This window comes from Cardiocondyla obscurior, linkage group LG06 (genome assembly GCF_019399895.1).
Source record: "Cardiocondyla obscurior isolate alpha-2009 linkage group LG06, Cobs3.1, whole genome shotgun sequence".
In the NCBI taxonomy this organism is placed as follows: Eukaryota; Metazoa; Arthropoda; class Insecta; order Hymenoptera; family Formicidae; genus Cardiocondyla; species Cardiocondyla obscurior.
In genome coordinates, this window is record NC_091869.1 from 23,748 (window position 1) to 49,951 (window position 26,204).

The window sequence follows — 26,204 nt, forward strand, 5'->3', positions numbered from 1 at the left end:
AGCCCCGGCAAGGTCTCGCTTTTCTCGAGAGCAACGTTTAATCAGCGCCGAAATAAACTTAACCGAGACGTAACACCGGGCAGCCGCCATAACTTAAACCGTATATTTATGGTCAGACCGCTGCGGTCCGGGGGAGGGTGGAGCACAGATGCAACGCCGCTCTAACGTGCCTCACGCACTGTAATTCGGGCCGATACTGCTAAGTCCAGCGGCGAGCGGGATTATCGAGCCGCTTTATATTATATAATACTCGGGGAACGTAATAAGCCGCGGGTATAAGGGAAGGTAATTAAGGTCGCATCCGGGCGTAACGCACGAAAAACTGATAATGAAGCGCCTCCGGCCTCGCGGATGCCGCCGAAGCCGAAAGGGGGGAGGAACAATAAGCACCGACGATAATCTGTCCGAAAACCGGGGAGGAAAGGCTTTCTCCTCCTTCCTCCCCCTCACTCACCCCCCCTCCCCCGCTCTGTGAAAGGCGCCCGTGGATTGTAACGGTCTAATAAAGTCCGTTAATTGATACCTTTGAGCAAAATGATTATTACGCAATAATTTCCCCGATGATAAAAGAGTAATCATTGTCCCTTCGTGGTTTCCTTGATGACTATTAAATGAACGCTCGTCAATGCAATGTATAATTTTGCGGCAATTATTAATTCGATTATATATTGGAAATTTATTACAACGCGCCATTTACGCAGCCGCCTCTCACTTTCCCCTCCCCCCCGCTTATGCGAGCCCTCCCCGTATTAATTCGATGAACGTTTGCGAGTTTACTATTGCTGATTAAATTTATTTTGTAAGTTCATTGGCTTTAAGGTGAATTTCCTCGAGGTAATATCGAAATTTATTCCCCCGAGGACTCCCCCGAGATCTTGGCCGTTATGGATTTATCTATTGCACGTAACAGATAACGGCCTGACTCAATGACCCTAATTAGTGGCTCGGGCGAATATTATCGTCTCGGAGGCACGCGAGAGTTTCAAATGAACGGATCGATTTTTCAATACGATTTGGCTTATTTAAGACGTGCACAATGAGTCTTAGAGTCGTGTATCTTTTTTCTTTTTTTTTTTTTACTGAAATAAAATAAGAAGGAAATAGCCAGCGTGGAAAATTGTTGAGAGGATGAGTTATCTCGAGAACAGTTTTGCCTCTCATGGTGTCGCGAAAAACCTCGTGCTTCCCACTGATCTAAGCCGTTGAGCGATGATTCTGGGCTTCGTGCTCGCGTCGGCACCTTTTACCGAAAAGTGTCGCCCGACTTTTCGAATAAGCGCGGAATAATTACGGGGTAATTTGTTGCGGCGGGGAAACAGAAACGCCTCGTCGTTGTGCCCGCCGCAAACCGGCTGTATAATTAAGGCCCGGTGCCTCGCCGTCGTCTCGCCCGACAGTAGGAACCGGGGGCAAGGCGGGCGTCATTTACGGGCTGATTAATTGCGTACCAGCCTGCCGCGATCGCATCCAGCCGCAATCAGCGGGAACTGTCTACGAGAAGACAGCGAATTGAGCTGAGACGGCGCGTAACGGAACGATTCACGAGCCGAGAAAGTCCCTCCGTTAATCGTAAAGGCTCTTTCGGGATTAAGGGAAATAAAGAATCGCGATAACGAGGTGAGGAACGAAAAGTCAAAAGTCCTCACGTGAAAATTCCGACGTAAAGTTTCCCCATCGCGGAAATCTATCGGATTCCGGCCAGAAGCTTTTCTCCTTTTCTTTCATGCGAGATTTATCTCGTGAAATTTAACTTAAGCTAACGAGTAATTATGAATGCAGCAAACGCACCGGTAAATGACCGGTTAAGAAGGCTATCGCCAGATAATTCAACCCTTTTGCCAGACAGATATAATTTTTGCCGGCTATCTTTTTTAATACTCTCCCTCCCATCTATTTTGCGTTTATTAATCTTAATGAGCTTATCGGTACGCGTAAAGTCCGATAATGAATCTGTTCGAGATATGTGCTCCCCAGTAAGATCAATAATTTGCGAACATATACCGAACCACGTAAACACACAATCCCCTTTGTTACTAAAATATATTAGCCTATATAAGACACGAAGCGTAGATAAATCTCCTCCCTCCCCCTCTCTCTCTCTTTCTCTCTTCCTCCTATCCTTTTTATTACACAATTTTGGATCGATACAAAATCAGTTCCCTCTGAATATCAAGAGTTAACCGCTAATGATGATAAACTTAGACAGGGAGCATTTTTACTTTAATTGAATCAGAGACTTTAAGATTTAATTATACCAAGGGACACGATTAGCTCTCGTCGATATTTTTACCGAGAAGGGAAAAAAAATCTACTTTAAATTGATTAGAGCAACTGTTAACAAGACTCTGCCGTTTACAGAAAAAGAGGGGGAGTACGGTAAAAAAAAAAAAAAAAAAGAAGAAGAAGAAGGATATAAAAAGAATGTTTTTTTTATTAAATTAAACTAGCTCGGGAGCGTCTATTAAAAAGCAGCGATCGGATCGATCCCGTTCGACCTCGCCGGCGACGCTAATTGTAAGCAGCAGCGGCGGCAGCAACTGCGGGGCTGAGCAGCATCTCGCGCGGCCGAGAGACGCCGTGTCCGAGATATTAATTAGCACGGAGATACCGGGTGTGCGCGCAACGGGGCTGCCGCGATGCATATCTACCCCTCGGCTGGCGCATCTCTGTCTGGCAACACCTGAAAGGCCATGCCTAAATCTACCCGCCGACGACGCCGAGAAAGGTCTCAGCGGCGCGATATATTGATTACGTCGTAAAGCACAGGGGGAGAAAGAGAGAAGCTAGGCGGAACATGTCGGAGTAAACCCGGAGTAACGCGGGGCGCGCCAAGCACGTCGGAGTAGAACAGCAGAATTCGTCGAGGTGCGCCGGGATATACGCCGAAATATGCGAATATATCACCCACCCTCCTCCTCCCTCCCTCCCTCCCTCCCCGCGTGCCCTCCCCTCTTCCCTCCCGCCCTCATCGATCGCGCATAATCGTGGAGTTCGGTGCAACAGCGTGACCCGCCGCGGCTTCTTCGTGAAAATCCGAGAGAATTGGATTCGGATTAATCTGCAAATATGTGCGCGATATCCCGTACGCGGCGTTTATATCTTCGGCGAGGGTGGAAGAGAGCGGAGCCTCCGCTAGCGCTCCGAGCACTTGGATGCTAAATATAGAGCTTAATAACCAGAGCCGAGGAGCGCTGATCGATTTAAACCGATTTCCCAGCGAGAGAAAAGGGGGAGGGGGAGGAGGGTGAGTGTGCGGAGGTCTCGGCGTAATCGGTCCTTTAAAAAGATCGCGCTGCCCGATTAAACGGATTAAAATGAAACTCGACTGATCGACCGGGGGCCCGCCTGTCTAGCGGTGTTTATATCATCCGCGTGGTGACGAGGGGTAACGCACACTTTCTGTGTGTCCCATCGTGACCGCAGTTTCGGCCGACGGCAGCTCAGCGCGGAACACGGACGGGCCTGTTTGCGGCGGGCAGGCTTGTGTTCCCTGGTTAGGTTCGATAATCAGGATGCGGGTAATCAGCCGTCTGTGCGAGAAGCGCCGCGAATTGATCTTCGTTCTTCCCCCGAGCCGACGCGCCGATCTGTGACATCCTTTCCTTACCAACTAATAGAATAATCATAAATATAATATACCGTCCAACAGCTTCTAATTGATCTCGCAGTGCAACCTATACGTCGCGTTATTTCCCATTTTTTTTTTTTTTTTTGTACAGGAAGACGCTCGGGCACATTAGTCTCTACAATCCCGACGCGTCCAGGTCGCCGGATAATCCGAGGTAAAAATAACCGGGAGGAAATTACAGCCACCGCTGATCCGCGCGACGACGCGAGTTTCGTAATCTCGCGAAAATTGGTATCGGCCCCGGCCGTTTCTTACGAACCGTATAATTGCATTAAGCATCTATCTGATCGTCGCCGCGGCGCTGTGTATCCCCATCTGGAGCGCGGCAAGATTTATGCACGGCAAACCAAACCCTTGCTCGCCCTCTCCGGCTGCCCAGGGTGGCGGGCAAGGGCCGCGGGAAGCGGGATGCGGTATTAGCGTCGGCGGGAAAGACGGTGGCAGAGTTGCGCGCGTGAGACTCCGCGGGCTGCATTGGATATAATAAATTTCCACTATCGCGAGTTTGCCAACTAATCGGCCGCCTTTACCATTTAATTAAGGCTACCCGCCCGGCTCATCTATTGTCCGTGTCGCGTCAGCTCGGCGTGGCGCGCGCGCTTAATTACGCCCGCTGAAAATCAAGAGAAATTTCTTGCGCCCGAATTCATCCGAGATCGCGCGGGCCCGATATATGCGCGGAGGAAACACGAGGTGGATCGTTTTAATTTTATAATACTTTCTTTCGTTGAACGTTTGGGAAAGTGTAATTTTTTTTGCGACGCGTAACGAGATTCGATAACAATTGTTTGGACATTTTTTTTTTCCACCGACCTCTTTGACGAATTTTGGAAAATATCTCGTAAGTTTACCGGTGCAAGAATTAATCAATTATTTTTTATACTAGAATAAAGGACAGGATGATATTACAACACGACGCGATATGTATTTCACAATATAATGTAATGTAATATAGTATATTATTTATTACGCTGCATATTATTATATTAAATATATGTATGTTTCATAACGTTTTCTCTACGTATCCTATTTAAACAGATTTTCATAACGTTTATGTATGCACAGAAAAATTGAGCAATTACGCGTTAAACGTAGAAAAGAAATATCATCTTGCATCATTCTTTGTATTATAATCGCGTGCACGCAATTGCGTAGTTTATATACGCGGCATTCTTTTAAGGACTTGATATAATCTGTTATTGTCTCACGCAATTCCTCTTGTCTCATTAACATACCTGCGGTTAACGCTGTGGAAGGACATAAAAAAAATATGCGTTGAATTTATGCGTGAAGTAATAAAAAAAAATTAAATTAAAAATTTGTATTAATAAAAAGAAAAAAAAAGAAAAATTTGATCTACTCGCATAGCGAAATAAATGAGGCACGTTTATGCAAATTGCCATGCGGCTCTTATTTCATCAACATATAAGGTTTTTGCATACAAAACACCTGCTTGGTGCACATATATTAACTTTATGCGATACTTTCTACTGTAGGATAAAATCTTCTCCGGGATTTTCGAAATATATCGGCCGTAAAATGGCAAGAAGAATCTAAGGATTTAAATATCTCGCGGATGGTGTTTCAACAGCTCGCGCCATCGAGTGGCACTTTAAACCGCGTGTCGCACATGCGTGCGCGAGGTCGAACCGGATTCTGGCATTTAAAAATGGCGTCACGTACGCGCACGGTTAAAGATACCGAGGTTAGGAGCAGCTAGAAGGCCAGGGTGGGTTTTGATAACGAAGTGCCGTTTTGTTCTCCGCTCGTGTTACGATGCCCGTGTTCGGCTCGAGGATGAGGCATTGGCTCAAGTCGGCCGGATTCGCGCCGCAGACTTATACCGAATTTTGCCGGGTGGTGTGGCTTAGAGGCATGAAAAGCGCCGCGAAACAAAGCTACACGAAGACTGTATTGTTACCCCAAACTAATTTCCCGGCGCGACTCGGCGGCGCAAAGCGGGTGGAGATGGACAGTTATTTGACAGAGGTGGACTTTTTATGCCTTTATATATTTTTTTCCGCGCGCGCTAATTAAGAAGCTCGTCTTCTGAGAATTTAAATAAAATCCAGCGTCTTGACGCTGCTCTGCTATTTCTTTTTTTTTTTTTTTAGCTATATATATATAGCACACTCAATTTTATTTTAATTGTGGAGATAATAATTTTCATGCTATTAACTTTCGGTATTTTTTTCAACAGAAATGTGGCTTCTTGGAATTATACAACTGGCAGAGGAAGAACCTTGAAGGACCAGATTTTATATTACACGACGGACCACCGTATGCAAATGGAGAACCGCACATGGGTCATGCTATTAACAAGGTTCGTTAATATAGAATTTTATATGGTACGTTTTTTGTTACACTGATATTTAGGATTTGTTTCTGCTCACTTAGATTCTTAAGGATATTACATTAAGGACCAAGATTATAACAGGCAAAAGAGTGCACTATATTCCAGGTTGGGATTGTCATGGCTTACCAATTGAACAGAGAGTGCTTAGTGATATAAAAGATGAAAATCCTATAGAAATTCGCCGGAAAGGTATGTTAAAACGTAAACGTTGCAGAATACAGTAACTCCTGTTTTTTTTAAATGCATTATGTTACAGCTAGAAAATATGCAAGTGACGCAGTAGCAAAGCAACGACAAGCTTTTATGTCGTGGGGTGTTGTGGCCGATTGGAACGAATCAGGATGTTACTTCACGAATCACACTTCGTACATAAAAAATCAAATGCAACAATTTATAAACTTGTATGACAAAGGTCTCGTGTTCAGAGCATTCAAACCAGTTCACTGGTCACCGTCTTCCAGGTACAAATTGGAAATACTCGTAGATTAATTCTGAAAAAAAAAAAAAATAATAATTTTAGTTTTTTAATGTGATTTTTTCCGCCCCGATAATTGTAGAACAGCGTTAGCAGAGTCGGAACTGGAATACAACGAGTCTCACGAGAGCAAAAGTGTTATCGTTCGCATGCAACTGGATACACGCGCGTTAACATCGAAATTGAAGGATTTTGAGAACAAACCACTTTATGCTCTTATTTGGACCACTACGCCGTGGTCACTGTTAGCTAATCAGGCAATAGCTTTCTCCAACAAAATTGTATATTGCGTCGTAGAAGACAATTCGAAAAATCTATACATTCTCGCACAAGAATGCTTAACAAATATTGAACAGAAGCTTGGTCCGTTAAAATTGATTACGACTATTACAGGTAATATTTAGCTGCATTGAATGTTTTATCTTTATTAATGTATATAATTGATAATAAATGAAATAATCTATCGACAGGGCAAGAATTGGCTGAAACCAAATATTTTCATCCAATTACGAAACAACGTTTGCCATTCTTACACGGACATCATGTTACAACTGATGTCGGTACTGGATTAGTTCACACAGCTCCTGCACACGGCCCCGAGGACTTTCTCATTGCGATTGAGAATAACTTATCAGTGGTGAGCCATCTTTTTTATGTAATAATTTATATTCCTATCAGTTATGTTATATAATTTTAATTTTGTCAATCCACGTTGTTCTAGTTATCTTTAATAGACAACGACGGATGTTTCACCAAAGAAGCGGGTGACAAATTCTCCGGCTTAGACGTTCTAAACGAGGGCACTAATAAGATCTTGCAACATATCGGTGAAAACGTATTGAACGTCGACACGATTACGCACAGCTATCCGTACGATTGGCGAACCAAGAAGCCCGTGATAATCCGCGCGAGTCACCAATGGTTTCTAGACATAAGGTCTATTAAGGAGAAAGCGATCGTAAGTTTTTTTGTAACACGCGCGTTACGCATTTATCACTCGTGTGCTTATGTTCTTTTTACGCAAGGACAGCATCGCGAATATAAGGATATACCCAGAGCAAAATCAGACGTCATATTTGAACACGTTGATCGCACAAATTAAGCACCGACCGTACTGGTGCATTTCCCGACAACGATCTTGGGGAACACCGATACCGGTGCTACACAATAAACGAACCGGTGATACATATACAAGCAGGTAACTCACGATTGACAATACATTTAATAAGTTTCGCGATGTAAGAATTAAGCGAATGACTGCACTTTAATATTATAGAAAATGGATCGAAAGATTATGCAGACTGATGGAACGACACGGTGTCGACTATTGGTGGGAGCTATCTACCGAGAAATTAATTGGTCGCGAGCTGCGACAAGAATTAAGCGACGATATAAAAGATTTAGAAAAGGGAACCGTATGTATAAAACTAATCTTTTTTTTTTTTTTAGTGAACTTTAGAATATCAATAACGCATAATAAAGTGTACGATTATACTTTTTGAAGGATATCATGGATATTTGGTTGGATAGCGGTCTTTCATGGTCGGCCGTTTTACCGAAACACAGAGCAGATTTATATTTAGAAGGAATGGACCAATTTCGCGGTTGGTTTCAGTCATCATTGTTAACATCGATTGCTCTTCAAGAACGTTCTCCCTACAGGTAGTTTTACGCGACGTGAAATTAAATAACGGCTCTCATAAATATTTATGCATTAATATTATTTTACTTAAAGCACGTTATTTGTACACGGATTTGCTGTAGACGATAAAGCTTCGAAAATGTCGAAATCAGTTGGGAACGTTATAAATCCCGAGATAATCATCAAAGGCGGAGCGAACCTGAATAAAGAACCGGCGTATGGTGTTGACACTCTAAGGTCAGTTAAAATTATTCATCGATTCGATCGCAATTATTAAAATAAATGTGAAATTAATGAAAGGAAATTGATAGGTGGTGGGTGGCTAGTCACGGGTGCCAGCACAGCCAGATTCCGGTTACGACAGCGTTGTTACGTGAAAGCCACGAAACTGTACAAAAATTGCGTTTAGTTTTACGATTTCTGTTAGGCGTTTTACATTCGTACAGCGAGGGAGTCACAGTCGAACCGGAATATCTCTACCTCGACAAATACATGCTGCACGCTCTGCATCAATATAGCAAAGAAGTAAGATTATTTAAGGAGCATCCGCGTGTATCTATAATATCGATCCTCTTTTCAGATTCAAAACTTGTACGACAATTACTTGTACCACCATGTATGCAAATTAACAATGAACTTTTTGGCGAACACCGTGTCACCGGTATACTGCCATTTGATCAAAGACAGACTTTACTGCGACGAAGCGGCGTCGCCAACACGTTTGGCTGCAGTGGAGGTTACGCGCGCTACCTTGACTGTATTTGCAAGATCTATTGCGCCAATCGTTCCGTATTTGGTGGAAGAAGTGTGGCTATATCATCCTGAAAATTTAGGTAACTAATTTAACAAGAAAGATTTTTTTTTCCACGTTACGTTACCGTCCGCATATTATTTACAGCGTCAGTGCCATTGTATCATAGCGAATACAAAGTACCAGAAAATTGGCACGAGCCGGAAATCGCTAGACACGTAGAGACAGCTCTAACTTTGAGAAGTAAAGTGAACACATTGGCTGCTCGTAACACATGGGAATTATCGGGCACCATAAAGGCTTCAAAGAATGATTATGAATCACTTTTGGTAATAGACTTTCTATAAATCATAAATTGTGCTAGGTTCTAATTCGCAATAATAATAATCAAATGTTATTACCGTGTCTGCTTATTTTCGTAGATGCTTCAAAAAGATCAGGAATCCTCTACGTCAGAATTATGTGAAATTTTGCAACTTTCGTCAATTACATTGATGGAATCATCCACGGCGACTGAAACGCAAATTGAGTTACATAATATTGAAAAAGTGCTTTGCCAAAGATGTAGGAGACATCCTGAATTAGACGAAAATGGTCTCTGCGGACGTTGCGTTAAAGTCCTTGATGTGGCAAATGTATCATCGATATCTGTATAAATTTAGTGGGAGAGTATTTCATAATTATGATTCACGTTATTAAATAAAAATTAATCTAAAAAAATTCCCTATTTTGAAATTAAATTACTTTTATTAAATCGTGATATCTACAAGTAACTGATATTCTTTTTACATTTAACACATCATAAAAAAAAGAAAGAAAAAAAAAACATGATGGACTTTAATCACAGTGCTATTTTTGCTTTGTCGTTAAATCGTACAGATGATTTATATTCAAAGCATTGAGAAAATGCGTAAAATGCGGCTGGTACCCGCTAATGGCCAATTTGTGCGCGATGTGTGCCATATACGTCCGCCACTCGCAAAACGATTTGTACATCTGCTCCAAACTCTTGAAATTTGGATGGTTGTACCGACCCTTGCCGTCAACGGTCCAAGCTTGCAATCTCAAGCGATTATGAAACCTTAATATGATTTTAAAAATAGTAATTAAGCAGCCGCGCATTTTTTCTCCGTGAGTATTGAGCATACACCTGAAATTGAAACTCGGTGATTTATGCGCGTTTGGATCTCAAAAAAAATCGACTGAAGGCCGAAGATTACCTCGAAAGTATCCTTTTGATATAAGTCATGTGTGAAAGATATATCTGGTCTATTGTCCGTGAATTTTGCAGATCCTTTTCGAACTCGTTCCAACTCGAGTGTAGCACGCTACACGTCAAATAATTATGAAGCGCATTCATAAATTGCGTCATGGAGTGCCTGTATAATTGCAGCTGCATCCACAAAAGAATAAATATATTAAGAATTATCCTATCCCATTTCCCCGAGATCTATGAAAGACATTTACCTTGTGATACTGCTCCGAATTAACTGCGCTACGTTTCACTTTCATTATATTAAAGTCTTCTTGCAACACCCATGACATTCTGCCAACCATTATTAAAAACTTGAACACTTTACTGTATTGTAACATCATCGTGTCATCCAAAATAATATTCAACGGCCATGATATTTTATAATTAAGACAAAGGCATTCTAAAACATTTGGATCTGAAATCTGCAATAGATATTATTAATATCGGAAGTAACAAAAATCGTAATTCCTGTAAACAGATTATTGCGCTTACGTATAACTGGCATGGTTTTTCAATGACAGAAAGACTTAGAAGTTCCGAATTGGCGTAATTATTGCTAAATGAATTCAGCAAGGCTTTCTCCAAAAGATTCGTAAGGGTAGCGGAATTAAAGAGCTCAATCGGCGCAGATATTGCGTAAAGGCGCGAATAAAGTGAGTCCGTTAGACTCTTGGCAAATTCGCCGTTCAACAGAAAGAAATAACTGCGTAGGCTGTGCAAATGCGAAAGCATATTACGCTCGTTCACCAGATATTTAATGATCGCGTTATTGACCAGCCGAGTTTGTATCTGCAGGGGAATGATAATGGATCTCTCCAAGTATACTTGGAGAGATGTATGATCGATCATCTCAACGTCGGCTATGGTCAGAGAGGAAGGTTCAGCCGACTGTTTCACGGCGAAATTAACGCCAAATAGATTTGGTAGCTTGAAATTATTGCTCATCGGAGATTCGAAACACGTATCTTCTGTGATTGATTTGTCGTCTGATAAGGATGAAACTTCTTGACCAGCATTTGAAGCGAATATATCGTCGCTATTCGGTATCTGTGACATAGGAGTATGCATCGATGCTGTAGTAAAATTGTCGGTCGTACACGACATTGGCGTGTCTATATTATGAGGCTGCGCATCATTCAATATCGACTCGTGTGCTTCGTTAGTCTTATTGGAACATTTATCATCGTTCTTAGGCCCTTCCACGTTCGCTATTTCTTCCGGCATTTTAATATTAGTTATCGAAAGAACATTATTGTTCATATTTTCCTTCGTATTGTCCGAACTTGATTCGCTAGTGATATCGACCGATACCCGATTATTGCCGTTTGTACTTGCGCAATCAATAATTTTTTGATTGTCCGTAAGTATTGTACTGAGCTCATTGTTATTCGGAGTCATGCCGTACTCTTGCATCAAAACTTTAAGTTTGTTGGTTTGTGCAGTGGTCATATTATTTATCTTCGCGATAGCTAAGGACTTAGGCCTATTAATAGCACCAATAATTCTCTGTGTCACCTCGTCAGTTTCCAAGATATCGTTTAAACGAGTATTAAGTGTGCTCGTTTTTTTATCATCGCTATTCATCATAGTATTAATATTTTTCATTGCTTCGTCGCGCAGAAAATCCTGCAGATTGCTCGTCTCATTATTCTTTTTGTAGATTTTGTAACTCAATGGTAGGGTCTCTCGCGATGGATCTTTATTCTGCGTGTTTTCTGTCGTGAGAGAATCTTTACTCGTAATTTTTTTATCCGATATATCTTTATCAGAGTCAGGCTCTTTAATAGGGGAGACACCCGAGTCAGCAGCTTCTAGATTTTCTTCAGAATTGTTTTGATGGGATATATCTCTTGCAGCTATATCCAACAGTGTGTTTTCCGCAAAGTTTTTATTTTGATCCTGATTGGATGCAGCTTCTACCTTGGACATGGTATTTTTATTCTCTTCGTCACCGTCAACGCCAACCACTACATTTTCATCGGAGCTTAATGTGACGACATTTTCCGATATTTCTGTATCGAGTTTCTTTACAGATTTTAAAAATTCTACTCGTCTTTCGAAATGACTCATTCTTGCCTTTCGCCAGAGGGATCGTGCGCGATTGCTTTCTATATCGGCAGTTAATTTGTCATAATAACTTATAAGATTTTCCCTGAAACAATCAAACAATACTAATAATATTTTAACTCAACAGCAATAATTTCCTTTTATGTAAAATATTAAACCTCACCGTTCAGCTTGTTGTTGCTCCAGTAGCTCTTCTTGCTCTCGATTAAACTTTTCGAGCAATAACTTATCAGCTAACATTTCATTCACTTTCTCCTTTTCTTTATTCAAAGCGCTCGCTTCTGCCTGTTGCTTCAATTCTTGTAGCAACTGTCGTTTACTCTGTGCAGTCTTTATAATGAGTTCTTTGCGTTCTTCTAAAATAAATATTATACAAATTATTAAATATATAATCTAAAAAATATAATAGTTTTAAGACGCAAGGAAATGTAAAATTATTACTATCTAGCCTCGACAAAGTTTCATGCTGCGCACGTATGACGAGCTCAGCCATTTCTCTCTCGGTTTTCTTTTCGTCCTGAATCGCAGACAAAAGAGATACGACTGGTCCCAAAGCTGCTTCACCTTTACGTTCATATTCCTGACATCTCAACATCTGTTCTCGCAGCATAGATACACTCAAGCAGACCCTCACTTCCGGTTGAGCATTGAAAGATACGTTGCACACGAGATTCTGAAGTACAAATAATAAAAAATCGTTTTATTGAGTCGTAATTAAATTCGAAAACTAATGAGTTTTAATTACAACAAGTACCTTTGGACTACAAATTTTTAAAAGTCGCAACGTCTTCCCACACTGCAATATAGACTCTGACAATTCGGATAAGAAGCCAGGCACCGATTCGGTATCAATTGCAAAACTCTCCGTCCAAAATTTACGTCCTCTCTTTCGTAGATAGTGGGAACGTGCTTGAATCATAAATTCTCCGTAATCATCATTACACGTTCCTTCGAACAACCAATTTTGCAGCAATCTGTAAGAATAATTGTGTAAATATTCGTCAATCTAATATTACTTCCCTTGCTTCCAGAATATAAAAAAAGATGTTCTCTCACCGAAAGTAAACTTCACAACACGATTTTAAAATGGAGTAAAACACCAACGCGACTTTTGGATTAGTAACCTTGGTCACTTCTTTATAAATGTGCGTCAAAATTCCACTGCCACCACGCAAAGTACATTGATTTGTGCTATAACCGCATAATTTTGCGACTTCCACGAGTAGATGCGCCAGCGGACGAATCTGTTTGAACAGGCTCAACAATCCATGAAATTTGTACTGATTAAGAATTCTTTGCAATGCCGAACGGTAGTAAAGCAGCACTTCTTTAATATTGGCGCACATCGCCTGAAATTATATCATATCTGGGTAGTTCATTGGTAAAAATTATTAAATGTATTTTTTTTTTTTTAATAATAACTATACACACCTTAAATATGAGACCATCCTGCTGTAATTTACCCGTTTGCGGATCAGGTACAACTAGGCGCGATAAAAATTTGAAACTATTACCCCAGCAAATAGATTCATGGCAAGTGATCTTTAATGCCTCGAAACTTATACCGTGTACGGTGATGTTCTCCTCCAATTTAAATCCCGTCTGAAATAAAGTTATCGTGACGTACAAACAAATAAGATTGCCGCATTATCGTGATTTACTAAATCCACATACCACAGTATCGTATTTAAAGGAATCGGAATCAATGCCGAATAATAACAATTTAACGTCCGAGAAAAATTTGTCGGGCGAAACCTCCCGCATCAGAGATATGGAATACATTGCCTATAACATAACGAGAATAATTTTTGCATGATATATTTGCTCAAGTATCACTCTCTTTACCTTCTTTGGCAGCAGTGATAAAATACTTGTTTCCCTTATCCTCGCTAAATGCAACGCGGTTTCCGGTAGATCGGTGACAAACAGCAACTGCTTGGAAAACTGCGGTGCTTCGAGAGATTCCCACGTTCGTAACTTTGAAATACAGTCATCAGAAAATAATATCTCTTTCCACATTAAATCAGGATCATTTTCGACGGTTTTTGATTCGCTCGTAAAACTACGATCGGAATTATCCGACGACGCAGTATAGATAAGATTCTCGTTTTGATTATCTACAGGCTTTATCCATTCGCAGGGTAAAGTCATATTCGACATAAATCTTTGTGTAGACAAATATATCTTATTTGTTCGTTCAACCTGATAAAAAAGAAAACGTAATTTGTTAAAAAAAAAAAATACCTTAAAAAACATATAAAAATTAAAGATATATCTTACCATAATATGTGCTAAAAAAGGAGTAACCGTATTACATTGTTTTAATGTATTCTCAGTACAGTTCGATATACGAGGAATCATTTCAATAGCATTATTAAACCTAAAATAATAATGTCTTTAAAACATACATAAAAAAATAAGAGTATTTAATGTCATTATTATTATACCTAATTGTTTGGATTCCTAAAACAGCTTTAGATACATATTGATTTTCAAAAGTGACTCTGCTAACAAAATTGGATGATGCATCCTGCCTGGTGCAAGTTCTATGTATGCCCAGCATCATATCAAATTTATCCGGCAAGATAAAAGATTCCATAGGATATGTTTGAAACATTGGTACACCACTTGTAGACATAATATCCTCAGGCAAAACAGGATTGGCTTTGCCATAGTGAAATACATCCTGTGGAATAAATTTGCATTAATTAAAAAAAAAATTAAAAAAATTCCTGAACCACTTATACGATCGCGAGTAAAAAAATAATTACCAGCACAGCCTCCTTATCAGTCTGAAAGTTTTTGAGCTTTATCAGCAGCCGTAAGGTGGAAGTTACAGCATCCGCGTTGTCTGCCTGTGCATGTAACTTGTATATCAAACTCTCCAACTCCTTTGCTTCTGACATACGTCTCAGGGCCAACCTGAGCACGAAGGCATGTTTCAGTATCTCTACTAAGGGATCGATCTCGGAATCTGTTGCATTTTCTGTAACAGTAATCAATAAGAAAACGCTCGGCTTAATGAATGCATGAGTTTTCTTTTCTTCGATGTATCGTCCATTTTAATTTAGCGTCACGAGTTTAAGGAACCGAGAGATACAGAGGCGTACCTTGATTATACAATTTATTATTTTTATTTAAGAATATCTCGTAGGCCCTCGAACGAAGCCTGTTCACTACGTTGACGTCGCTTGCGGGTGGCACGTGAAACCTCCCGTTCTCGGCGCGATTCTTCTGCAACGTGTGCCTGACCAGCCGCGTGACAAGCTCGTAAACGTTGGCGTCGCCGCGTTCTAGATCCATAATCGTAATATTCTGCCGGGCGATTGTTGATCAAACGCTGCAACGAGTCGCGGTGGACGATGATCATTTTTGTAGTACCATAGTCGACCATAACAACGCAACTCGTGCCCGACTCGCGCGGAGAAGTCGCGAAGACATCTGGTGGCAGGCACGGGACGCAAAAAGAAAAATAAAACCCGGTGAGAGAGAGCGAGGAGGGAAAGCGAAGAGATGTAATTACTTGGCGATGGCACAGTGAGATACGACAAAAGAAAATTAAAAAATAAAAATATTTATAATAGCCTGAAAGCTCGGTCGTACGACGCTCGATCTCTTCGATCCCTCGGATCTTCGGGGTGATCTAACTCTAATTTATAAGCAAAACGCGGAAAAAAAAAAAAATTTAAAAAAATCTAACGAGCTGAAATGATGACTTGTAATGTAGTATTAATTTTATTGCGTTATTATACATATGCACACATACATGACATCATGAACATCGAGGGAGGGTATGTATGTGTGTATGTGTGTATGTCGCGCACGTGTGCCTGTTACACATATCGATCTTCCGCGATACACGTGCACACGAGCACGCACATTATACTTATGCTCGTGCATACACGCATTTCGCACACGTATGTACGTATATGTATAATAATAGTGACATACGTCGCTCGTGATACGTATGTATCAACATTGTACAGCGTGTAATCCGTCTACCAGCATCGTCCGAAAGCCACCCCTCTTTTGTTGTGCCTGGTGTACGTCCGACTAATAGAAAAATAAACGCTTCAGATAGAACGCCGTACTTCGCTCGCTCTCGCGAAAAATAAATTTCGTTTTTCCTTCCCTTTTTTTTTCCATCTTCTCCCCCTTTTTTTTCTCTCTCTCTCTCTTTGCCTTTTTATTGCACCACGCTCCTTTCCGATCGCGTAATATAACTACGTCCAATCCTGCCTGCTCCTTCTTGCCTCGCCGTAAGTCTAACGCTACTATGTGTCGCTTTTTTTTTTTTTTTTTCTTTTTTTTTGTATTTATTTTTATCTTGTCTAACGCCGATGTTCTAAAGGGATCGGCGAGTTACGATTAACTACGATTGCACGAGGAAAGTAAACCGATCGCAGGAGAAATCAGTAATCGAGTTTGGCATCATTATCGTCGACCACAACTTCTTCCCTTTCGCTCTGCGAAATTTTTCATCTCGGTGCCTTGTCTTCTATATTTTATTTTCACCACTTTATTTTTGTCAATCAGAATTTCCTCAATTATTAAAAATAAAAAGATCATCAGACAAATTATGGTGAATCGTTACGTTTCACGTAAGAATCAATCTTATCCAAAGAGCCACAAGAACTGTATGATTCCACTATATATATATATATTTTTTGTATATTTTAAGGTTCCACTATATCATAAAATCGCGGCCTTATATTAATTACATAATTTAAAACATTATAAGGCTCTATTTTGTTTCTTCTGGCTCTGGTAATAATCTCTAACAGAGACCATATCGTTAACGCTAGAAGCTCGTCAATTTCGTCCGCCCGTTTCTTTCTTTATCGGTATTCTCATTGGTGTATTGATAGCATTCCGTGCCTTATCTTGCCCTCCGATAAAACGATTGAGCGTTTTAAAGTGCGCTAATTGTAATAATCTATTATTTTTCTTGTTCGTCTTCTTATCACTTTGTTCTATCGTTAATCTTCACTAGTCGCGATGACGACGCCAAGCAGGTGCAAGCGATAATACGAAAACAGAAATCGCATGAGTGAAATAGATATCGGTCAGCGGATTCGGCTATGAATAAATCGCATTATTTTTGTCCATCGCTCCATTCATTTGGATTACACTGGATAACACTCTTGTTTCTTTTTCTCTTCTTTGTCTATTTTATATAATCGGCTAAACGCTGAATGGCACACGTTACCGCATCACATTATTGCAATTTGATGTGTCAGCGTAACAGCTGCTGTTACTATTTTGGATGACCTTCGATCAAATAAGCTCCATATACATATATACTATATCTTCTGCCGAAGTTAACAAGTCATAAAGAGAAAGCATTTAATAAAGTATATATATCTTATGTACATTGACTGTGTGTTGTTGAGAAAAATCATGTCGAGAACATGAAGTCTAGGACAGGAAAATGTGTGTCTTTTGCTCGTCGTTCTTTCTCTCAGTTAGTTAAATTTCTTTTGCGGACTTGTACACACAATTTTTTTCGCGATTATCGCGAGAACATAGAACTGACGCTCGATTATGTGCAGTCTAAAGCGGGTTATGCGGTTAAAATAAAATAAAGTTTGCAGTGTGTATGTGTATGTATGTGTGTGTGTTTTGTAGTGTGTGTTCGACGACAGGCAAATAATGTAAATGTAATATTCTACGTAACAGGATGCCACGTTTATCAGTTCAATGATCATCCATTTCATGGATACGTTGACGTTTGGATTGTGATGGCTGGTGTTCGGGAGGCTCGGGGCTCTCGACGATTGCGAGCGGGGCCGGTGAACCTGGCGAGCTGTCAGATTCTTCATGAGTGCGCTTGCTAACTCCCCCAATGCCAGCATCGGGGCCGATAAAAGTTCCACTGTTAAAAGTAGAAAATTTACATAAAATGTGAAACGAAATTGTATTTCTAAAACTAGGAGTATTATACGAATTAATAACGTAGCGTAACACGTCCACAAGCGTAAACCGTACCTGTAATTATATGTTGTTTGTACAATAACAGCAGCTGGACTGTATTGGCCAGCTGAAGATAAAGAATGGTCCTCTACAGCGTTCCCAGGCACCAAATATTTTTCTATTACGAAAAATGAATTGTAAAGTATCTCTTAGTAATGAAAAGAAAAAAAAAAGAAATTTTTTTTTAATAAATGATGAAAACAAAATTTACCTTCTCTTCCTGTAGCATCGCCACTGACACCATTGGTTACCACTGTTTGCATCAAGCGTCCCTTATGAGTTGTCTGAGACGATGTATACGGATGTCCAGGAGAACCGGGTGCCGACTGACTTGTCGCGAGTTGTCCAGCTGGAGAAGGTACTGAACTATCTGGATAAGATTCAGGTCCAGGAGAAGCCTCTCTGCTTAAACACTCGGGAGTGATTAATCCACTGATTCCTACGTGCGATGGTGAAGCTGGCGCACTTCTGTTGATCACGAATAATAACATTAAATGATTTACCGATCGATACTTGCAATAAAAATAATACGAAATTTTTCTTAACGTTACCTCGATGATAAAGTTCCAAACGGCGCACGGAAACAAGTTACGCCACGTTGACGTCTTCGTCTGAATGCTTGCTCAATTAGTTTAGTCTCAGACTGAGGATCTATTTTCCAGAAAGAACCTTTTCCTGGCTCTTCCTGGCTTCTAGGTACCTTAATAAAATAACGATTCAATGACAAGTTGTGCCGTATAGAATTTTGCCATCCCTTATCCGCAGTCCTGTAGTAGGGATAATGCTTGGTAATGTATGAATAGATGCCTGATAAGGTGAGCTGTTTATCAAGTGCCGAGGCGATCGCTTGGACGATTAGTTGCGCGTAGGAATACGGTGGCTTTGAATCATCCTTGGGTGGACTATAGTGTGGCGCTGTGCCATTCGGTCCTGAATTGTTGCCGCCTCGATAACGCGCATCAGCACTAGGTTCCGGGCTTATCTGCCTACTAGAACTCTGTCCACCGTCATGCCTCTCCAAATTATGCCTATCCAAGCCAGAGCTCTGAGAATCGTTTGCCACAGCGGCGGCATATGCCGCAACCATCTGTAAGTCTGCTGAGATATTTCTCCTGCCTTGACCAGCACGTGGACTCGCCGGACACGAGTTAGCGGCGCTTATCGTTCCCGTAGGTGACGGAAACGGGCTGCTGTACCCGGTGTCTGGGATATTTATTCGTAGAGGAGGTAGTGGCGCCCGCTGCTTTGGTGGAGAGGGCACACGAATGTTACTTTGCTCTTGCTCATCAACAAGTGACTGGAACAACAGCTTTATCGTTGTACTTGGGAATCTGAAGGTACATCTGTAACACAAAGTTGAGTATTAGAATTATTATAAATATGTCAAATGTTATCATTAAATATATCAATTCAATTACGATTATATAAAAAAAAAAAAAAAATATATACATATATACAAAATTTGAGACCAAAATAGGTAAATAAAATATTATTACAGAAGTCTACGCTAATATCTCTGTTTATAACGCCTTCACTAGTATCATAAAAAAATTTTTTTCTTCAGCCAAGTCAAACTGTTTACACTAGAACTATCTCCATCTATTTTTACATAATTACTTTGTACAGCCCATCGGAGTTACCAATACTTGTATAACCCACCAAGATTTATTTCTTTCTTCCCTCATTCATAAGCAAGATAAATTTGAAAATAACAGACATTTCAGAATCACTGAGCCGTTATTCGGCCGCGTTACATGCACGTCGCGGAGAGTTATAGCGCCTCATTCCGGCGTAGCCTGGTAAGCGAGGGGAAGCCGGCGGTCGGACTGCCGGTTGATGATCAACAAAATAAATTTCCCGTGCCGGGTATGTAAAAACTCACGTCTTTGGCAGTTGAAAGACCGGAGCGCCTTTGCGCTGGAACACCCCGTCGACGAACACGCCGTTCTTGCCGTTGCAGACCATGAAGAAGAACGGGTGCTCGTAGAAAATCTCGAGGTGCCGGCGGGATATGAAACTGGAGTGGCCCATGTTGACGTCGACCTCACCCTTGCTGCTGTTGCGGCCGATCGTGATGCGCCGTTGCCTAACCATGTACTCGAACTCGCGGGCTTCGAGCCGCGCGATCGGTGCCCCGCTCGACTCCGGGTTCCACTGCATCTTCGACGGGCTCGCCGGCGCCGATTTCAGTGCCAGTAAGGCCCACGCGTCGCTCTCCTGGGTACGAGAGTACGTAGACATAGTACCGAGGGAGCGAATGTGCCGTGGTGTAGTCGAGAGAGCAGGCACGGGAAAGAGGAGGAAGACAGCCGAGAGGCTCGGGCGGAGAGGGAGCGCGCGCGCGCGCGCACGGGAAAGAGAGAGAAAATGAGAGAGAAAACACGAAGTTGGACAGATAGTCTCAGGCTCGAGAAAGAGCGAGATAAATTCACGAACGTTTGCGCGGCTCAGATATGCTAGATAAATAGATAACGCGGCGAAGGGGAGGAGGGGACGAACGCACGGGCGCGAGAAGACCGGCGAAGGTGGAGGAGAGCTGTACGATGCGGCGTCTCGGAATATACAAGTATAGTGACAAAAATTAGACACGGGACGGAGAGGGTGTACGTGCGCGCCGTTGACGGCCGAAAGGGGAGTCGCGAACGGAGGGACGGTCGGGAGAAGAGAGATGAAGAAAAACGAGAGGGCAGGAAAATCGTGGCGTCCGGACAGACTTCTCGGCAGACGGGAGAAAACGTGTAACGACCAACGCGAAAATGAAAAAAAGGAAAAGAAAAAAAATAAAGAAAAAGAAAAGGAGAAAAAAAGAAAAAAAAAAAAAACGAGAGCCACGCACAGCACGGTGCTGCGTACGCACACACGCACACACGTAACGTGTAACCGCGCGAAATATGGCCGGCTCTCCTTCTCGAATTCTCCTTTCTCCGCGAGTACGTTTCGTTATTCGTGTATGCGTGCGTGCGTGTGCGAGCCACGAGCGCGGAATGCCGCGTTTTCTCTCTTCCTTTTCCTGCTTTCTTATCTCTACGTGTTTCTCTCTCTCTTTCTCCTTTTTTTTTTGTCTCTCTCTTTTTCTCTTTCTCGCTTATGCGCGCGCGCGCCTAAGTCGCAAGGCGGTATAGTTGAGAGAGCACCTTCCAAGTCCGTTGCGGTCTCTGGCGAGCGTGAAGGGTCTCGTTGCCGTGTTTCACCTCGCCTCCTCGTGTCTCCGCGATCCTCCCTGCGCCCTCTCGGCTCGGTGTGAACTGATGATGGCGGCGGCGACGATGACGACGACACGATGACAGGCGGCGAGCGTATACACGTTCACGCGCGCGCGCGTTTCCTCCCGGCGACACGGTGACGACATACGCGCCGATCGTCGCACACAAGCAACGAGTCCTCTTCCTCTTGTTTACCCATAATCTAAAACGTGGACACGGCGCTTCACCACGTGACGGATGAGACCGCGAATCGGCGGCCGATTCGAACGCGGCGACCGAGCGCGCCGAAACGAACGTACAGCAGAGGGAGGAAGAAGAAAGACTTCTCTTCTCCGACGGCAGAAGAATTCTTGAAACATGTAACAATAATTAAATAAATAACGATGATATTTTCGCTGGAACAATACAATTTTTTAATTTGCACGTACACTGAAGAGCAGATACAGCGTTTTCTGCGGCGATAGCGGACATATTAGTAATATAGAAGATTCAAAACTCGTGCGTGATACTTCCACGCTTATCGATAGATTAGAGCTATGAAAAAGAATGTAAGATAAGAAAATATAGTAAATATCTAGTCGAAGAGATTAATTGCCAATAATATTTAAACTTAACAATTTTTTTTTTTACCTGAGAGCTTCTATCTCGCGAAAAGTCGGACTCGAAAAAATTCGTCGCTCGCCGTTTGCCATCGATCACGCGGCCGAGCGAGAAAGGCGCGGGCGCCATCGGCGATAATAATCTTGATTCGTAATCGAAGCCGCCGCCGGCCAACAGGGGCGCGATGTCCGAGAGGCTGACGGCCAATCGCCGCGTTTCCGTCGGGCTCACGCGACCTGGAGCGCCGCTCGCGGACGGCGGCGCGAGCGATCACGAACGCATCCGACCTTCGCGGATTTTGCGACAGCGCTCAACCTCGATGCGCGGTGCCGTGCGAGGGGGCGGGAGCGTGCGGGGCGCGGGTAGGACGAGCGCGACGACAGCGGGGAAAGCGGCGGCCGAAAGGAGAGAAAGCCGCGCGACGATCGTTTAGCTTTGTTATGATACGCGTCCGCGTTGACGGATCTGTCCGTGATTGCGTAGAACGGCCAGGCGGTCTCGATCGACGCGGCCGAGATCCATGAGAGTGTCGACGCGACGTGCGAACGCGCCGAGATACGATGCGATAGCTTTCACCGGCGAGGTGCCCGACGTCGTAGACGCCGTCGTGGTGGCGGCGACAGCGGTGACGACGACGACGACGGCGGTGGTGGTGGTGGTGGAGGTTCCGTCCGCGTGCCGCGAACACGGGGGAAAGCGCGACGACGGCTGGGCGAGCGTGGTCGCCCCGTGGGTCGCCTGCAGTATGCTCAGGGTCTGCGACGGCCGGATATTATGGCTGCGGGTGAGGCGAGCACGGCGAAGCCTCGTCAAGAGAAGCAGTACGACTACCTGCTCAAGTTCCTGCTGGTGGGCGACAGCGACGTCGGCAAGCAAGAGATCTTGAGTGGTCTCGAGGACGGCGCCGCGGAATCGCCGTTCTGCAGTGGCAGTGGTATAACTTTCTTATCATTTGTCCGTTGAATACTGTAGAACTTTCCTTGATATTCTTTTGACACTTGTAGCAAAATGTTTTGGGACTTCCAATCAACCAGCAATGACTCATCGTCATTGCTCTTTTTTTTTTTTTTTTTTTTTTTTGAGACTGTATTGATGGCTTGTTATCTTTCCAGCTTACAAGACTACTACTATTCTGCTAGATGGAAAACGAGTGAAGCTGCAGTTATGGGATACGTCAGGCCAGGGTAGATTCTGTACTATCATCCGGTCTTATTCCAGGGGTGCTCAGGGTATACTCTTGGTGTATGATATTACGAATAAATGGTCCTTTGACGGTATCGATAGATGGCTGAAAGAAGTCGAAGAGGTAAGCGGTAATTTTAAATTTCGTCGAGTCAAGCCTTTGGCACACGATGTGCGATTTTTCATACTGGATCGCATACGCGTAATTAATTGACAATAAAAATAATTAAACTTTATAGCACGCGCCTGGCGTACCGAAAGTATTGGTTGGTAATCGTCTGCACTTGGCTTTCAAGAGACAAGTGGGTGAGCGAGATGCTGAAGCTTACGCTGCTAAAAATCGAATGGCGTTTTTTGAAGTTTCGCCGCTCTGCGATTTTAATATTCGCGAGAGCTTTTCAGAACTCTCTCGGATGGCTCTACACAGAAACGGCATGGAAAGATTATGGCGATCCAATAAAGGTATTAACAAAATGGTTTAATAGGTTATTTTTTTTTTTTTTTTTAATCTAAGAAACTCAAACTAACGAATAATTCGCTGTATATAGTACTCAGCCTGCAAGAACTGGCATGCCGTGCGATAGTGGCTCGGACAACAGTTTACGGTATCGACCAACTGCCGTTGCCCAAGACGATCAAATCACATTTGAAGTCGTACGCGATGACGACCACGTCCCAGCTGCGTTACAACGGCAATCGATCGTTGAACTCTGGAAAGAACCTGGGATCGCATCATCGGAAGCTACGCTTCGTCGGGGTGGGTCACAACAACGGCGGGCTGTCGACACCGGGCAGTTCACCCGGGAGCATCGCCGACTCTCGCACAAGTTGCGTCGGCCGCAATTCCTGCACAGTGTCTTGAGAGCGACGGTGGACGAAAAGTCAGGGTGGCGATTTACTTACAAAAGCGCCGCGCAGCAATCAGCGTTCTTCCTTTCCTTCCCCGTTCCCCTTTCTCAAATCGGGGGATGTAAACGTGTTTGCGCATGTTGTTTCACGACTCGTAGTAATTACTGGTTAGACCCCCTCTATAAAATAGTGTAAGTATATAAAATTCCAATTTGCCACTTGCCAATGTTAATGGATATACTTGGTGCGTTTATATCACGAGATACATTTCATATATATATTTTCACATCCGCGAGCCGCGGCGCACAGTTCCACGATTTGAACGATTACTAATGAGCTTACGAGAAACGAGAAACTGCGTATCCGTGCCATCCGTTGTACGAGATTAAGAAGGAAAGAGGCGCAGTGCCGCGGTAGTAGAGAAACGGCATGAATGTTACCGAACGTTATCATCGATCGTAAAACTCGCGTGGATTTTTCACTGCGAAAAGGGAACGCGTCGAGATTTACGAAGGTTCATAAGATAAACGCCCGCATGATACATTAACCAACGTTATATTATGCGACTCGAGTGTGCTCGTACTCTAAAACCCTTTGTAAGCAGTTTCGTTTCTTTTGGCCGTTGTTGGAAAAAGTATCCTCTCCCCACAAACGTATCTCTGTGCGGAATGTTCTTTCTTCGTTCGTAAGTTTGTGCAGCGAGTAATGAACTGAAAAGTACAAGTTCGCTAAGTCTACGGTGGTTGTGGTGTAGACTAATTATGATAGCGTAAGTGTAGAAAGTTTAGAGCAGCTAACTCGAGATATATTAGCGACACACACATATGCATATATATATACATATATATATATATATATTTTCAATTGCTTGCGATGCGAAAACCGTTTTATCGGAAGCTAACGGTTACCGAGAGCGAAAGAGCTATATATTTTTTAAGAAGACGATTTTATAAGAGCAATAAAAATTGACTCTTTCTACGGCACGAGTTTTCATATTTCATTACGTTGATCGGCCGAATGATTTTCGATGTTTTATTTTTCGTTCTTTCGTATTAATTGAATAAGTCGCGCGGAGCGATATGATCTTCGTTTTCCCATTCGAAACGAAATCCCCTTCCCTAGAATATGTTATTTAAAAAACATCTTATTTTACGTTACCTAAGTGTAAATCCACAATGTACAGTGTAAGATTGCAAGAGATGCGTTTGTGTGTAATATAGATAGAATAGGTAGAAACACACTCGATCTCTAACGATATGTCTGTAACAAATCACTCGATGCCAGGAAAGCACATGAGATGTATATTTATATTACGTTAGACTTAACTAAATTATATTCTGTGTATATAAAGAAAGAACTATATTATATTATAATATTGTTTTATATGAATATAACACGATGTGCTTACTTGTCTGTGAGATGTACTAAATAAATTTATCTTCATATTAACGCATTATGCAGTGCATGTAATCGGTATATAAAAGTTTCAAAACGGACTTCCTCTACTTCGAATATCAAATTTTCTTTAATAAATAGTCCACACGTTAATTATATATATACATATTTTGTTACAAGAGAATAACATCTTTCATAGGAAGGAATATCCACTTAAAGGGGGCCACATATTAAGGGAAGAATAGGGAAAATGCCGTCCCGTTTGCCAAAATACTTCTAATTTAATAGCGAAATGCTAATTTCATTGGATAACGAAGGATTAGAGAGCCTATTTCGTACACATGTTGTATATAATAAATACCGTTCTAGATTTTTTATTTTTTTTTTTTAAGCTACGATTTTAGTTAATATTAATTTAATTTCGTCGAGTTCCTTACTGAAAATTCAATCGCTGGAATTGGCAAAATTTTCTCCCTGGCACAACTTTGTAATACGACTTTCTTGTTGATTTGAGCACTGTAACTTTCATAAATGTATTCTATCTACACATCAGTGGTTCTATTTGTATAATAGCGAAACCTGACTTCAATTTATATTGAATTATAATTACGTGTTCCAGTTTAAAGTACATGCGGTTGTATAGCGAAAATAAATCGAATATTTATAAACCTATTGACGCCTTATGTAGAAAATATTCCTTTTATCAACTGCAGCAAATGCGACAAAATAATTTATATAAATAAATGTTATATTTCTTTTAGTTATATTGCTTAAGCAAGAATTAGAATTTCGTTTGTGATCGGTTTCGCAGCTCGTCAAAAATAACAA

At 42.1% G+C, this 26,204-nt stretch overlaps 4 protein-coding genes across 5 annotated transcripts; 2 read left to right on the plus strand and 2 right to left on the minus strand.

Moving 5' to 3' along the window:
* The first annotated feature begins 5,119 nt into the window (after positions 1 to 5,119).
* Positions 5,120 to 9,572, plus strand: Ilers-m (Isoleucyl-tRNA synthetase, mitochondrial). 2 transcript variants are annotated; one of them, XM_070658388.1, is made up of 15 exons: positions 5,120 to 5,617; positions 5,829 to 5,951; positions 6,026 to 6,173; positions 6,241 to 6,445; positions 6,542 to 6,852; positions 6,930 to 7,096; positions 7,181 to 7,417; positions 7,485 to 7,657; positions 7,736 to 7,874; positions 7,964 to 8,121; positions 8,195 to 8,338; positions 8,413 to 8,626; positions 8,682 to 8,934; positions 9,000 to 9,181; positions 9,275 to 9,572. In XM_070658388.1, the coding sequence occupies exons 1-15, from the start codon at positions 5,405 to 5,407 to the stop codon at positions 9,506 to 9,508; spliced, it is 2,901 nt and encodes a 966-aa protein (XP_070514489.1). In that variant the 5' UTR covers positions 5,120 to 5,404; the 3' UTR covers positions 9,509 to 9,572. The 2 variants fall into 2 exon arrangements, with proteins under 2 accessions (XP_070514489.1, XP_070514490.1); XM_070658389.1 differs by lacking the exon at positions 5,120 to 5,617 and having other exon boundaries at positions 6,005 to 6,173.
* Positions 9,573 to 9,671: 99 nt separating this feature from the next.
* Grip163 (gamma-tubulin complex component 6) lies at positions 9,672 to 16,311 on the minus strand. Its single transcript, XM_070658387.1, has 15 exons — positions 15,285 to 16,311; positions 14,946 to 15,160; positions 14,622 to 14,860; positions 14,455 to 14,554; positions 14,020 to 14,376; positions 13,849 to 13,959; positions 13,606 to 13,776; positions 13,231 to 13,523; positions 12,929 to 13,148; positions 12,616 to 12,847; positions 12,338 to 12,530; positions 10,600 to 12,259; positions 10,320 to 10,529; positions 10,073 to 10,245; positions 9,672 to 10,002 (listed from the first exon to the last, which is right to left on the minus strand). Exons 1-15 carry the CDS (start codon positions 15,475 to 15,477, stop codon positions 9,702 to 9,704), a joined length of 4,668 nt encoding a protein of 1,555 aa, XP_070514488.1. The 5' UTR covers positions 15,478 to 16,311; the 3' UTR covers positions 9,672 to 9,701.
* Positions 16,312 to 16,459: 148 nt separating this feature from the next.
* On the minus strand, positions 16,460 to 20,459 carry Foxk (forkhead box K). Its single transcript, XM_070658390.1, has 5 exons — positions 20,030 to 20,459; positions 18,699 to 19,490; positions 18,359 to 18,615; positions 18,163 to 18,265; positions 16,460 to 18,049 (listed from the first exon to the last, which is right to left on the minus strand). Exons 1-5 carry the CDS (start codon positions 20,386 to 20,388, stop codon positions 17,872 to 17,874), a joined length of 1,689 nt encoding a protein of 562 aa, XP_070514491.1. The 5' UTR covers positions 20,389 to 20,459; the 3' UTR covers positions 16,460 to 17,871.
* Positions 20,460 to 22,311: 1,852 nt separating this feature from the next.
* Rab40 (RAS oncogene family member Rab40) lies at positions 22,312 to 26,048 on the plus strand. The gene is made up of 4 exons (XM_070658391.1): positions 22,312 to 22,884; positions 23,063 to 23,256; positions 23,372 to 23,594; positions 23,681 to 26,048. The coding sequence occupies exons 1-4, from the start codon at positions 22,725 to 22,727 to the stop codon at positions 23,992 to 23,994; spliced, it is 891 nt and encodes a 296-aa protein (XP_070514492.1). The 5' UTR covers positions 22,312 to 22,724; the 3' UTR covers positions 23,995 to 26,048.
* The last annotated feature ends 156 nt before the right edge of the window (positions 26,049 to 26,204 follow it).